The following is a 16106-nucleotide window of genomic DNA, read 5'->3' as shown; positions in this document are numbered from 1 at the left end:
TCATTTTTCTTTTCTTTTTTTGAAAGATTTTGAAAGATTTTATTTATTTATTTGACAGATCACAAGTAGGCAGAGAGGCAGGCAGAGAGAGAGAGAGAGGAGGAAGCAGGCTTCCTGCTGAGCAGAGAGCCCGATGTGGGGCTCCATCCCAGCGGGGCTCCATCCCAGGACCCTGGGATCATGACCGAAGGCAGAGGCTTTAACCCACTGAGCCACCCAGGCGCCCCCCAACATCATTTTTATCAAAGATTTTATTTGAGAGAGACAAACAGAGAGAGGGAGAGCATGCAGGGGGGAGGGGCAAAGGGAGAGGGAGAGAGAGTCTTAAAGCAGACTCCCATTCTGAGCACAGAACCCGAGGCAGTGCTTGATCCCATGACCCTGAGATCACAACCTGAGCTGAAACCAACAGTTAGATGCTCAACTGACTGTACCCCTCAGGCACTCCCCACCCAATGTCTTTTAACATAAATATTTACTTAGTTTTGTAATGAGGAAATGAGCCTCACAAAGGTTTATTTACCTGCTCAAGATGCACAAATCTAGGTGTGTCACTCTCTGAAGTCCCTTGTAATTTCACAATTCTGCTAAGATGTTAGCCCAAGTATAAAGGAGAAGAATCTATAGTAAGGTGGAGGTAGCTGCAGAACTAGAAATATTTAGCTTTGAGAAGACAAAATTGAGGCTTACAGAGAAATTTTCATACTAGATGGGCATCAACTATTGAGGCCAAAACAATGACTCCTCAAAGGCATAGTAAGAAATTTAGATTTGGTCTTCACTGACTGTGATCCCAGAGTGACAGAGTAGTTTTGTATGAACTGTGGACATGGATACAATTAGAAAAAAGTTTGACCATCTTGTAAAGATTTGTGTTTTATATTTGGAAAATTTATTTCAATCTTGAATTGCCATTTCTATAAGATTTCAGTTGAGACATAAGAAAGGTTTCTTTGATTAGGTTACCAAAAAAAACCCATAAAAAATACATATATCTTCCTACTGGCGTGGTAGAAGACAACCATAGATTCTCATTCTTAATTTATTCCTTATACCACATTGAAGAAAGACCTCTATTTTAAAAACATTGCATAGATGGCATTCTGCTCCCAAGATGATAAAGTGAATGTGTTTCTGGGTTTTACCCCTTTATCTTTATTAAATATGAATCTACTCGATCATAAGCAGAACTCCGACAATTGTAAAACCTAAGTGTGGTAAGGAGATTGGGAGAATATATGTCAGTCATTCTAATTAAGTGTATACATTTATTTGAGAGCTCGAAAACATTGTAATTATTGTGGCTTTTTCTGATTTTTTTTTTTTTTGGTCCTTTCAGCTGTTACTAGTCATTTCTAATAGTCGTTTCCCCAAAACTGAGGAAATTTCTTTTCTTATATTATCAGACTTCAGGCTTAGTTTTGTTCTAAAATAAGCAACCAAAAGTGAAATAGTCAGCGTGTTTGAAAGGTCAGCAGCATTGTCTTACCACACATAGCTGTTCTTTTCAGAAACAGAGGTTGTCTGGAATTATCATGTTAGGTGTAGAAGAAGCTTAGCTTCATGTATCATCTGGAATTTCTTAAGTATGTAGTGAACAAACAACATACAAATATTTCACTAAAGATTTTCATACCTTTAAAAATGTCATAGTTCCTGATGTTCTCTGTAACCATTATGACTTGTCTACCTTGAGTACCTAAATTTTTCTTTCCTATATATTCTAATTAAACTTTCTTGATTCCACTCAGATATATTTCTCCTCTGGCATGTCTCTCTCCATAACTGTTTGAAATTGCACAGTGATAGAGTACCAATAAAGCCCAAACCATAGATGGATTAGAGACCCACTGAATTCAGACATGAATTTTTAAATTACCTAACATTGTTGAAAACATGACTCTAAACATCCTACTGATGATAGCTCAAGATTTAGATTTCAAGTCAAAACATTTATGATGTAAAACTTCATGAGGTATGTGATACGAAAAATAACATCAGGTTTCTAAAATTAATTTGTAGATTTTTTTAACTCTATCTTTTTGAAACAGCATCTCCTTCTCTCATTTTAGTTCTTTGAAAGATTTGGCATTTTAACAACATTATTTCCAGAGTCAGCATAATTCTCCAAACCTCTAAAATAATTAAATATCTCCCCCTCTTTTTTTTTTTACAAATCTCTCTTTAATTGGAAATTTGAAAATTGGCTATTTGCTGATATTGAGAAATTATTGTTAATTTTTTTAAATATAATAGTTATGTGTTTATGTTTAAGTCCTTACCTTTCAGAGGTACATAATAAAACATTTACAAGTAACATTATATTGTATCTGGGATTTGCTTCAAAATAATGTAAAGGCAAGTGGGTGAGACTATAGATTAAATAAAATTTATCATAAATTTTAAATTGTTGCAACTTGATGGTGGGTTCCTTGGAGGCTCTTGTACTATTTACTTTTGTATATGGTTAAAATTTTAAAAGAACAACTCTTATAATGGAGGTGTGTATCCCTCCTATTTTGAATAATGAGGGTGTGTATCCCTCCGATTTTGAACATGACGAGCTAAATCCTTAATCTACTAGTAACTTTCGTTTTATTGTACTGTTATGAGAACTTTTTCCTCCTCTTTATTAATAGACTGAAGACATTAAAGAGATAGCCAGAAAGACACAGGCTCTGCCAAAGGTGAACCCGAAGAGGCAGCGAATCGTGATCTTCACCCAAGGGAGAGAAGATACTATAATGGCTACAGGTACGTGTGGAATTTATGCGCAAAGCCCAGTATAATGAAGATTAATCATTTATGACAGAATTCTGTATTCTTTATACTTAATTTGAAAACAGCATACTTTTCCTTTTATTTTTTTTTACCACCTTCATGCATTTTGCTTTCCCCACCCCAGGCCCTGCATCTGGCAGCCATCAATCTGTTCTCTGTATTTATAAGTTCAATTTTGCTTTTTTTTTTTTAGTTTCCACATACCAGTAAGATCATACAGTATTTGTCTTTCTCTCTCTGAATGATTTCACTTAGCATAATGCAGTCAGGATTCATCCATATTGTTTAAATGACAGGATTTTCTTCTCCTTCTTTAGGACTGGATAATACTCTATCATACACACACACACACAACACATTTCCCATTCATCCATCAATGGACACTTAGCTATTGTCTTAGCTATTATAAATAATGTTGCAATGAACATGGGGGTTGTAGATATCTTTTTGAGTTGGTGTTCTTATTTCTTTCAGATAAATACACACAAATGGGATTGTGGATCATATGGTAGTTCTATTTTTAAATTTTTGAGGAACTTCCATACCAAGTTAGAGTCCCACCAGCAGTGCATAAGTGTTCCCTTTTCTCCATGTCCTCATCTACATTTATTTCTTATCTTTTTTATAATAGACATCCTAACAGGTGTGAGGAGATGTCTCACTGTGGTTTTGATTTACATTTCCTTGATGATTACTACTGTTAATCATCTTTTCATGTGCGTGTTGGGCATCCATAATAACGATCCAGTTTCATTCTTTTGCATGTGACAGCTTTCCCAGCACCACTCATTGAAGACACTGTCCTTTCCAGGTGTCTATCTATTTTTATGCCAGTACCATACTGATTTGATTGCTCTCTCTTTGTAATATAGTTTGAAATCAGGAAGCGTGATGCCTCCAGCCTTGTTCTTTCTCAAAGTTGCTTTTACTATTAGGGGTCTTTTGTGGTTCTATATAAGTTTTAGGGTTGTTTGTTCTGTTTCTGTGAAAATGTACCTTTTGCAGTGTTTTTATTTTAGTAGATAAACTTACCTTCTACCTCAGTAGAGAAGATTTCATTTTCAAGAAGGTCATTTATTAAAATTCAGTTGAGTAAATCCACTTTGATTTAGTTTGTTTGCTCTGATATTTTGGAGATACTGTCAGTCTAGTAATGTCTTTCCTGAAAAAAAAAAAAATTTACTTAGCAAATTCCTGTGCTTAACTTAAATAAATTTATCTAATTATAAACAAATAAAATCCAGAGATAAGTTACTTCCTCAGCTTTAAACTTTAAGAAGAAAACCTCACTTCTGTTTTTACTCAGTCATCTATTTTCTTACACAGAAATAGAATAGGAATTTTATCTAGCAAACAAACATTTTATTGGTTAAATGATTAATATTTTCAGTATGATGCTACCTACTATTGAAGCCAAATACAAACCTGTTTTTTTTTTAAAGATTTTATTTATTTATTTGACAGAGGGAGATCACAGGTAGGCAGAGAGGCAGGCAGAGAGAGAGGGGGAAGCAGGCTCCCTGCTGAGCAGAGAGCCCGATGTGGAACTCGATCCCAGGACCCCGAGATCATGACCTGAGCTGAAGGCAGAGGCTTTAACCCACTGAGCCACCCAGGTGTCCCCAAATACAAACCTGTTAATTCTGTCTGAACCATTAAGATTAAAGCCCACCAGTTAATAATAATTATTACACTCAGTAGCAATTAATTACCTTTGTGGGTTTTTTTAGTACACTGCTAAACAGAAATTTAAGATATGAGCCTTAAACATCTAACTGGGAAATAAAATTAATATACATAAAAATATAAATACAAAGAAGTATAATTATACTTCTTGATTATTGATACTAACTGTATGGGTTATATTGACTCAGAGAAGGAGATCAACTGATTAAGCCTGAAGAAAGATGTTAAAATGACTATGAAGTAAATTTTTGTTGAGTTAAATCTATAAGCCTGAAAAGGGGTCAAAGAGAAATTATTGTTAAATTTTGGAGAGAAAGAACCTTAGAAGGAATTCATTACAACTTTCTTACTTTAGAATTGTCAAAAGCAAGATTCAAAGACTTACTTCGAAAAATATTTATTGCATAATAATTCAGTGAGTGACAAATAGTGAAGTGGGGTTAGAGATAAAATGAGGTTCATCATGAGTTAGTAATTGTAGAGCTGGGTGATGGATGTACAAGGGGTGGTCATTATGTTATTACTTCCACTTGTGTATATGTTTTAGATTTTCCATGATTAAAATTATAAAAAAGAAAGAAAACTAAAAAATAATTTTCAATCAAGAATCAGAGATATGGGGGTGCCTGGGTGGCTCAGTCAGTTGAGAGTTCAGCTCTTGGTTTCTCCCTGGATCATGATATCGGGGTTGAGGGACCAAGCCCTGCATCTGCTCTGCTCAGTGGGGAGTCTGCTTGAGATTCTCTTCCTCTCCCTCTGCCCCTCCCCATGCTCATGCTCACACTCTCTCACTCTCTAAAATAAATGAAACTTAAAAAAAAAAAAAAGAAGAAGAAGAATCAGAGATACTAAGTGATTTTCCCAAGACACATTGATATCCTTGCTGAGCCTTGAATTCTAGGAAGGATTTAAAGAAAGGAGGGCAATCCAGTCATATTATCGAAGAGGATCATATGAGCAAAGGCATCAGGTACCATATAATCTTTTATTGTAATGACAGAAAAAGCCACATGTGAATTTTGCAAGAGGGAAAAGAAATGTCATGAAAAGATACCCCTGCATTGATAATAACTATCTGGATTGCTGTCTTCCTATAGCACGTGGCCTGTTCCTGTCTTAGCAATACACAGTGTTTGGAAAAGTGAAAAACATGCAGACTTCTTATCTTACAGGAATTGTAGTACGGCCTGCAGATTCATAAAATGCTATTTGGTTGCTCTTTATGGAGACATTTCTTTTAAGGCTTTATATATCCTAGATATACATGTCATACAAGTGTCTTCCTCATTGTGAATTTGCAAATTTCCCCAAAGTTGAAACCTTTAAAATTACCCCCCCTTCCTGTGACTCAATTTCTTTGTCAACTCATTTTGTTCTTTATTAAATCTATTAAACCAGTCTTAGGAACACTTACTAGCAGGAATTTATTTGAGGAAAGACATTGGCTAATCTTTGCTCTTCCTACTCTATGAAAATGAACTTAAATTAGAGGATGCACTATATCTGCAATGCATGATAAATACAAGATGGATAGAGAATCTGTTCAGTGGTGTCAGCTACAAAAGCAAACATGATAAATGTTAATGCAGTTTTGAGCCCTGGGATAAGCTATTCAGTGCACAAGCATAGCTGAATCTCTTTGCTATGTTGTTATTCATGGCAGCCAAATAAATGTCAATAATAAAAGAGAATTAAAGATTTTCATTTCCCAGAGGCAATCCTCTAATACGGCTTGATCTTTCATTTCATTTGTAATTCGTTCTCATGTCAGGATGCAATCATTCGCCAGGCTCTGGGTGTCATGTTAAGTCATTTAATAATGATTAAGAACATAAAAATGCTTGGCCTGTGGGGCAATTCACAGAAGAGATGCCAATTTGTTATTGTTTTTCCTCCTTTGCTCTTGAATATGGATCAGCTTTTTCCCACCTCCTAGCATTAAAATACTAATGGAAGATGGGGAGGGAAAGTATCCCTTAATTTACCATAAGTGACATTCCAGAATGGCACAAGGCAGTGCTAACACACTTATTAAAACACTAATTAGGAATCATTGTTCCTTAAACCTCACACTATAGAATATTTTTAAATGATCATTGCTAAGTTTTTGGCATTGAGCAGTAATGTAACAAAATCAGTTTTCTTGGTATTTAATTCTAGAGACCTTTCTCCTTTTGAGATATGGTGTCCATAAACCACTTTCTGTTATTTTATATGTAGTTCCTCCTTTGAATTCCTCTTTGCTAAATTGTGACTCTAAAGTCTTTAATACCTGTCTTTTTTTATTATTTTTGTCACCTCTGTTTCAGGTGTGTATCCATTTTGTATATCCATCTATCCTAGAGGTTTTGTCACATATCAATCATTGTCTCATTGCTTGAAGGTTAATTGAGTTTTAAGCTTTTCTGGGGTGCTAGAGGGGGTGGCAAAGAACACTGGAATGTAATAAGAGTAAGAAGCCAAGAATGATGACAGGAAAGAAAATATGATTCTGTACTTTTTGATCCTTTTAATAAATATTGAATGAACCTATTAGGTAGCATGAGAGTCAGGTCAAGGAAGTCATTCCTGTATCTATAAATGTAGAAAAACTAAGACTAAAGATTTTTATTACCTACCAGATAGTACCTACTAGTGAGGTCTTCATATATTAATACCTTATTACATTAACAATTGTAAAAATAAATATTTTATGTGCATGAATATTTACATACATGCAGGCACATACACAGATATATATGTCTTTGCAGAAAGTTTACAATTCTCCAAGTTTCTGTAGTAAATATGTCCCTAAAAATTGGAAAAAGCAAAAAGATTTTTATTCTAAATTGAAAATAATGCATTTCACACTTTGGTTCATTGTGACACAATGAAATAGGTCCATTAAAGAATAAATTGTAGATTTTTCTGAATACTTTCAGAATTCTTTCTGGGCTGTTTGAATAGTAATTTTGCCCAATAGGAGAAAACAGATTAGGTCATTAGTTTTTCTACTGGAAGATAGGGGCTGCCATATCAGAGTTGCCTAGTGGACGTTTAGTAAATATAGCCCTGCCTGCATGGAAGTATGTTCGATTCAACCAGATGCATTCCTGTGAAAAGTATTAGAATATACATCCTCAAGAAGATGTATGAGAACGGGGGTTGTAGAGTGGGGGTTGGGAAGTGTAGGGTTGTGTATTTGTTGAAAAGATCCCCTAGGTAATATAGCAATGCTGTCTATCCTCCATCTCTTGCCTTAAAAACCATTGGATTAGGTGATTTGAAAATGTTGCCTCAAGTCTAAGATTTTGTGGGATGATAGAAATAGAACCTTTTAGCAGCTAAGCATCTAGTACTTCAGTAAGTCTTGGTGAATGCTTCTCTCTCCTGATAAATCACAAAGTGTCATGTACTCATCTATTACTAGCAATCTACATATATTATTTTAAATAGTAACTGCATTTGATTTGCTTATAATTTAAGATAATCACAACATAGTGCCCTTCGTCATTTCTTTATAAGTAAATGGAGTTATTGAAGTTTCTTGTCTTCATGTCTTCAAGGTCATGAGACCTTAAAGAAACTTGTCACCCCATTTGCTAGTAAAATGTTATGTTCTTTGATAATACTCAGTGCTGTACATTACTCTATAGGAAAAGGTCAACATGCTTTGCAGTTCTGGTAGACATAAAGTACGGAGAGTGTGGAATAGAAAATGCAAACTCTAAAGAAAAACAACTTCAGCCCCTGGAAGAAAAATGTTAGCACATCATCACAACTCCTACTCCTAGAAAATATTGCTATAAGTCATTTTGAAAATGTTATCTATACGACAGCCAAAACATTTAAATGATGATCTTGTCGGCATAGGTTGGTGATGGTGTGGAAAGAACAAATTAAGTAGCATTCTTTCAGAATGGCTATATAGGACATTCATAGAAAAAAGTCCTTTGAATTTTGAAGAATATGTATTTCTTAACCAGGAATATAAACAACTAAGTTATTAACTCATGTTCCATTTTTAGATCTTTGTAACCACAAAAGACAAAGTCCTTTAGTTAACCAAGAGGTCGAAAATACTTTAGAATAACATATGTGGAACTGTCACATTCCTGACAAAGGAATATCTTTGGGGCATGGTTTGTATGGTTTAGTGATCTCAGACCCGGCCCTAGAGAGACCTAGCCCTGGGAGACTAGCCTAGGCAAATGTTAATCCTATTATAACATTATTTTGGTGGGACCTTCAGTCAGATTTATTGAGGTATGGATTATATATATGTATCTATATAAAATACACATATATTTCACTAAATAATCACCATAATCAAAATATAGAACATCTTATACTGTTTGTTTTTAAGTTTTATGCATATGAAGTTGGTACTACTTTTTATTAAGTGAACACACCTGTGTCACCAGATCAAGGTAGAACACTTATAGCACTTAGAAGCCCCTATTATTTTGGTTTTTATTACTAACAATTACCTCTGCCTTTTTTTGAAACAGAATCACCCAGTATATAGACATTTTATCTTGCTCTGTCTCCATCCTTTTTTAGCATTATCTTACTTTTTGACAAACTATGTTGCTTTAGTTCCTTGTATTTTCCCTGCTTCAGTCCTGGAATCAACCACTTCTTTAAGTAACCCTGGTTCCTTTAATTAGCAAATGGTATTTAGAAACCCAGATCTGGGTGCTAGACATGCTCATTGCTAATTGAGAATCATTGCTTTGGGTCCCTCTTAGCAAGTAGATTGGCAATATATGTACGTATAATAACTCATGCATACATATCCATCTGTATTTATTTCCATATCTATCTATCTATTTATATATTTGAATTCCATGAATTGAAACTGCCGATACCTTTGATTCCAATCCAACAAAAGAGTTCATTCTAGCCTACACCCTTTCCTTCCGTTTAACTTCTTCCTCTGACATCGGAAGTTCTGGCTCCCATTATCTAAAATATATTTACTTACTTGTTCGATCCTAAGCCAGTTTTGAATTACTTACCCACACCCTTATGCAAAACATATTTACTTCCTAGAGTATGTATTTGTTTACAATTCTTTTTGTCTTTAGCCCTCAGATGTCTGGTCAGAATACTATTATCCAAAGTCACTTCAGGTTAGTTCTTTTATTCCATCCACTTCAGTGTGGTTACATTATTCATTGTAGTACAGTTAAGTTTATATTCCATTTTGATTTCCTTTCATATCTAGGTTGGTTTTTTAGTAAGTAGACTTTACCCCTCACAGTGTCTCTGTTCTGCGTGCTCTAACAAACGCATAAGATCATGCGGCCACCACCATAGTTACACAACAGAAGAGTTCCATTTTTCACTTCTAGTTTTCTGAAGTGGTGGTACCAATTTATACCCACCAGTATAAAATGGCTTCTATTTTTCCACATTTTCATCTGCATTTTCTGCCATCCATGTTTTTTTATTTTAGCTATTCTGGTGAGTATGCTCTAGTTACTCATTGTGTTTTCATTAGAATTTCCCCAATTCAATGAGGTGAGACACCTTTTCGTCTGCTTATTAGAATTTAGATATCTTTTGTGAAGTTCCTGTCCTTTGCCCCTATTAGATTGTCATCTTGATGTATAATTCTTTTTGCAGTATGCATACAAGTATTTTGCTAGATAAATATAATGCAAATATATTCTCTTACCTTGTGGCTTGCCTTTTCATTCTCTTGTGGTATCTTTTGATAAATAAAGCTTTTCATATTTAATATAGTCCAGTTAATAATGTTTTCCCCCTTATGGATAGTATTTTTCATATTGTTTTAAAGAAAATCTTTGCATATCCTTAGCTCATTGAGAGATTTTCCTGTTCTCTTTTTTTTCCCTAAAATTTTTACGTTACTCTTTTCATCTGGATTCACAGTTCTTCTGGACTTAGAATTTTTATGAATAACCAATTGACCCACCATCACTTATTAAAAGGAACATCTTTCCCTTACTGCAGTAAATTGACATGTTTGTCATATTTCACATTACCTTATATCTGTGTGTCTTTTTTAGAGTATCTATTCTATTCCATTGTTTTCTTTATTATAACCAGTTTACATTCTCTTAATTACTTAACTTATAATAATCTTTTTATTTGGTAATGCCAGACTTCCAACTTTGTTTTTCAAGATTGTCCTGACTGTTCTTGGCTCTTTGCATTTCCACATAAATTTTAGAATCAGATTGTTGTTGTCCCCCTGAAATTTTTTATTCTTACTAGAATTTTATTTAATTGAATTTTTATATTGAATCTGTGAACCAGTTTGGAAAGAATGAACATCTTTACAATACTGTGTCTTCCAATTCATAGAATATATTTCTCTGTTAATTTAGGTGGTCTTTAATTTTTCTCAAAATGTTAGTTTTTTTCAGTATAATGGTCTCACATATATAACTTTTATAACTCTTATTATTATTTTTTTTTGTATTTTTTTAAGTGACCTCTATGCCTAACATGGGGCTTGAATTCATGACCTTGAGATCAAGTGTCACATGCTCTACCAACTGAGCCAGCCAGGCGTTCCACTTATTATTTGTTTTTTGATACTGTTCTTTTTTTTTTAAATTCTGAGCTCAGGTCAACTATAGAAGCCTTCATGGTTATAAAGTTCAGTAGAAAACCTTTCTATCATTACTCAGAACTGATGAGTGTTTCATACACATATGAACTCCCCAATCTCATCATCCATCAACAAGTCCTCAGTTACCCACTGTCACCATTATACACACAGATACACATGCACTGTCACAACTCCAGATACAAGCCCTTATTGTTTTAAATACTTTTACTTCTCAGAACTACAGAGATATACATCAGATAGACTGGAAGGTTTTTTATGAACAAATGTATCTATTTTCATATTGATCCGTTTCAGTAAGAGCAGATCTCTGGGAATGATGCTATCCATTTTTAAATGGCATCCTTTTAGTTTCAGTTTCTGTTTGTGTTTCACTGGTGTATAAATTTTTTATAATGACATTGTTTCCACTTATCAATTGTAATAATATGTCTGTTGATTCTTTTAGATTTTCTCTGTATATAATGATATCATCTGTGAATAATGATGGTTTCATTTCTTCTTTCCCAGTCTTTGTATTTATTTTTTTAATTTTTCTACTGCACTATTAGCACAGTGAAAAACAATGAATATGAGTGTAATTGAAATGGTTATAAGTATCTTTGTCTCATTCCCAGTTTCCTGTGGGAAACCTTCAGTATTTTATCAGAAACGATAAAGTTTGCTGCATTCCCTTTGTAGATCCTCCTTAACAGAGTAAAGAAGTTTCCTTTCAGTACTAGATTGCAGAGAGTTTTGTTGTTGATGATGTTAAGATGTTTTTAGTCATGAAAGGATCTTGAATTTTATCAAATAACTTTTCTGCATCTATTAAAAATTACCTTTTTAATGTGTGAATTACAGCCTTACTTTGGAATGGTAAACCACCTTTGCGTTTTTGGGATAGTCCCAATATTGTCATGATATTCTTTTAATATACCACTGGATTTGATCGGATTATGTTTTTCTCAGATATTTTCAGTGTTGTTATGAAAGGGTTTGTTTCTTAATCTTCCTTTTTTGTAACATCCTTGTTAGTTTGGGTAGGAACATTATGATGACCTTATAAAGTGAATTAGGAAGGGCCCTTTTTCTGTTCTGGGAGAGTTTTATAAGCTTGAGGTTCTTTTTTTCTTTTTTTTTTTTTTTTAAGATTTTATTTATTTATTTGACAGAGATCACAAGTAGGCAGAGCAGCAGGCAGGGGCGGGGGGCTGCAGGAAGCAAGCTCCCCGGTGAGCAGAGATCCTGATGCAGGGCTTGATCCCAGGACCCTGGGATCATGATCTGAGCCAAAGGCAGAGGCCTTAAACCACTAAGCCTCCCAGGCGCCCCATGCTTGCGGTTCTTTTTACTTTACATAAATATTTGCAAGAGCTCACCCATCAAAATATGTGGGCCTAGAGAATACTTTGTTGGATAGCTTTTAATTACAGATTCTTCTTTAATTGTATAAGAATGTCTGATTTTTTCTATTTCTTCCTGTGTCAGTTTTGATAGGTTGTATTTCTCTCAGAATTTGTCTATTTCATCTAAATATTCAAATTTATTAACATAAAATTATTTCTAATATTCTCTCATCCTCTTAATTACTATAGGATCTATAGTGATGTTCCTTTTTTAATTCCTAGTTTTAAAATTAAATATATGCCCTTTCCCTTTGACTTGATTATGCTTCATATAAGTTTATGCTAATTTGGATTTTCAAAGAAATGGATGCCAAGACGAGGTTAGACATTCAAGAGATTTATTGAAGGAAACACCTGTAATGGAAGATAAGTTAGGAGCCAGAGGAAACAAGGAGACAGACCTCTCAGACTGTAGTACAGGTCTGACCCCTGTGTTGAAGAGCAGGACTGAAAGAAGGTTAGGCAGGAAGAGGCATAGATTGCAATATAATTAAGTTTTTAAAAAGCCAGAGAGAAGTCCTCAAGCTAAAATTATCCAAAGGGGTCCTACACATCTCAGGAATAGGTCTCCATGCTATTTCTGTTGTGCTCAGGGGAAGCATGACCTCAGTATGAATGCAGTGGTGAATTTCAAAGCATAGCTCCACCTGGCTCATCTGAGAGGCACATTTTCATGGTCATGACAAGGTTTATCAATTTTATTGGTCTTATAAAGAACTGGGGTGCCAGGGTGGCTCAGTTGGTTAAGCATGTGCCTTCGGCTCAGGTTAGATCCCAGGGTCTTGAGATCGAACCCCTTGTTGGACTCCCTGCTCACCATGGAGTCTGCTTGTGCTCTCTTTCTCTCACTCACTCTCCCAAATAAATTTTTTTAAAAAAGAAAAGAACCAACTCTGACTTTGTTAATTCTCTCCATTGAATATTTGTTTTTTTTATTTTTAAAATTTTTGATACTATCCTCTTTCATTTTCTGCATATTTAATTTCTAAATTTTGGTGTGTCTATTTTCATTATTCTTTTATTTTTTTTAAAGATTTTATTTATTTGTTTGACAGACAGAGATCACAAGTAGGCAGAGAGGCAGGCATAGAGAGAGGGGGAAGCAGACTCCCCGCAGAGCAGAGAGCCTGATGCGGGGCTCGATCCCAGGACCCCAAGATCATGACCTGAGCCGAAGGCAGAGGCCTCAACCCACTGAGCCACCCAGGCAGTTCAGACATTTTTTAATTCCTTTTGTGATTTCTTCTTTAATCTGTAAGTTACTTAGGAAGTTTTGCTTAATTTTTAAATACCTGGAATATATTTGGAGATTTTCTAATTATCTCTTTGTTTCTGTTATTTGGTTTCATTTCATTATGGTCAAGTATGCCACATGATTTTAGTTCTTCAAAATTTGTTATAATTTTGTCTTATTGAATATCATATGGTCAATTCTATTCATGTTCTTTGTGCATTTGAAACAATGTATATGCTCACATTCTTTATTGTGCTGACATTCTTAAACATAGTCTTAATATATACAGTAAAGTCATATTTGCTGAGTTTGTTGTCTAGATCATTTATACTCTTATTTGGGTTTTGTCTGCTTTTTTTTTTTATCAGTTATTGAGAGACATTTATTAAAGTATCCTGCTATGATTGGGATTTTTATCTCTCTCCTTTTGGTTCTAATTTTGCTTTATATATTTTGAAGCTATCTTTCATGTGTAAGTTAAATGTACATGTATATAACTTCCATGTATGTAAGTTTAGAATTCTTTTATCTTCCTGATGGACTGAACCTTTTATCATTTGGAAATATTCTTTTTTACCTGTAATGGTGCTTGCCTGAATATCTTCTGTGTCTATTACTAGTATAACTATGCCATCTTTATGTTGTTTTAGTGTTTGCATTGTTTTTCCATCCTTTTATTTTTGACCTTTCTGTGTTCTTAAATACAAGATTTTTTTGTACTTGTAATGTACTTTTATTGTTTCTTTAATTCATTCTGTCTTTGATTGGAGTCTATTTATATTTAATATACATTACTCATATAATTGGATTCCTATCTCACATCCTACTTTTTTTTTCCTGTTTGCCACATGTTTATCTTCTTTTTTTTCTTCTTTCCTGTTTGTTTTTTTTTTTCCTGGATTGAACAAGTATTTTTTATTATCATTTCCTTTTCTGTTTGCTTGGCAGTTGAATATCCTTTTGAAGTTTGCCGTAAAGATTACAAAATGTATCCTTGACATATTAAAGTCAAATATAAACTATAAGGTTTGCCACTTCTCAAACAATGGTAGGATCTTACAATATTTTAATTCCATTAAGACTTCCAACTTTTTGTATAATTGTTGTCAGTCACCTTAATTCTACATTTTAATGCCTTGTAGTGACAGAATACTGTTATCATTTTGTGCAGTTGAATTTTACTCTTTCCATTGTTTTTCTCCTCTTCCTTCATTTCCATGTTTTCATCTGGATAATTATGAATTATTTTATCATTTTTCTTTAGCCTACACAGCTTGTTTTAGTTTTCAATCAGTGTGTGAATTCTTTTAGGTTTTGTTTGCAGTTTTTTTTGTGTTTTGTGTTTTGTGTCTTTTTGAGAAAGAGGGGCAGAGGCGAGTGTGGAGGTTGGGGTGGCATGCAGAAGGAGAGAGAGAGAATCCCAAGCAGGCTCCACATCCCGCACAGAGCACAACACAGAGCTCAGTCTTACGACCCTGAGATCATGACCTGAGCTGAAAACAAGAGTGAGTTGCTTAACCAACTAAGCCACCAGGTGCCCCTACAGATATATTTTTTTAAGATTTTATTTATTTATTTGGCAGGGAAGCAGGCTGAGCAGAAAGCCTGCTGTGGGGCTCAATCCCAGGACCCTGAGATCATGACCTGAGCCAAAGGCAGAGGCTTAACCCACTGAGCCACCCAGGCGCCCCTACAGATATCTTTTATTTTGCCTTTACGTAAGCACAGAACTCTACATTGGAAGTTACATTCTTTGACCCTTTAATCATGACCTTCCATAATCTTTGGATTCTCTTATTTTTGTCAAGAAGTCAATTGTTAGTCTTATTCTCACTTCTTTGGATCTATTTCTATTTTGTCTGCTTTTTAGAATTTTTCAAGAATTTAGATTTTGACTTTAACTTTGGACTTGATTCTGGTTTTTCTTGTATTTATCCTGCCGTGGTTTAGTAATTCCTGAATCTGTGATCGAAGACTCCTACCAGTTTTGAACATTTTCCAACCATTATCTCTTTAGATATTGCATTCCTCTCTTTCCATTTGGGACACCAGTTGCTCATTTCTTAGGCCTTTTTATTGTGTCCTGTATGTCTTTTATGATCTTCTTTGTAATTTCTATCATTTTCCTCCTTAAGTTTCAGCCTATACGTTTGTACTGACCTGGCATTTAGTTCACTACCCTCTCTTCTACTTTGTCCTATCTGCATTTCAGCACATCTATTGAGTTCATCATTTCAGTAGTCACATTTTTTATTTCTTGTATTATTTGATTCTTTCTTACTGTTGTCAGTTCTATGCTATAATTGTCTACCTTGTCATTTATTTTTTGAACATGTTAATCACAGTAATAATAAATTGAATGTCCAAAAATTATAATATCTCAGTCATCTTTGAGTCTGTTTTTTTTTTTTTTTTTTACTTCTTTTGGGACAGC

The 16106-nt window shown here is 34.4% G+C and overlaps 1 protein-coding gene and 2 non-coding genes across 5 annotated transcripts in view; 1 reads left to right on the top strand and 2 right to left on the bottom strand.

The window, feature by feature from the left end:
• The window catches only part of ADK (adenosine kinase), a 517994-nt gene that overhangs the window by 426993 nt on the left and 74895 nt on the right, over window positions 1-16106 (top strand). For all 3 annotated transcript variants that reach the window (XM_032839711.1, XM_032839713.1, XM_032839712.1), the window contains one exon: window positions 2640-2754. In XM_032839711.1, the coding sequence (XP_032695602.1) occupies window positions 2640-2754 (115 nt within the window). The remainder of the gene's footprint in view (window positions 1-2639; window positions 2755-16106) is intronic.
• LOC116858476 lies at window positions 11041-11109 on the bottom strand. The gene has a single exon (XR_004380923.1). It is a non-coding gene; the product is annotated as a small nucleolar RNA U2-30 (small nucleolar RNA).
• On the bottom strand, window positions 11263-11339 carry LOC116858480. Its single transcript, XR_004380924.1, has one exon. It is a non-coding gene; the product is annotated as a small nucleolar RNA U2-19 (small nucleolar RNA).

The sequence above is a fragment of the Lontra canadensis genome, unplaced genomic scaffold, assembly GCF_010015895.1.
Source record: "Lontra canadensis isolate GAN:19392208 unplaced genomic scaffold, GSC_riverotter_1.0 scaffold3, whole genome shotgun sequence".
Classification (NCBI taxonomy): Eukaryota; Metazoa; Chordata; class Mammalia; order Carnivora; family Mustelidae; genus Lontra; species Lontra canadensis.
This window is presented reverse-complemented; position numbering and strand designations above follow the sequence as displayed.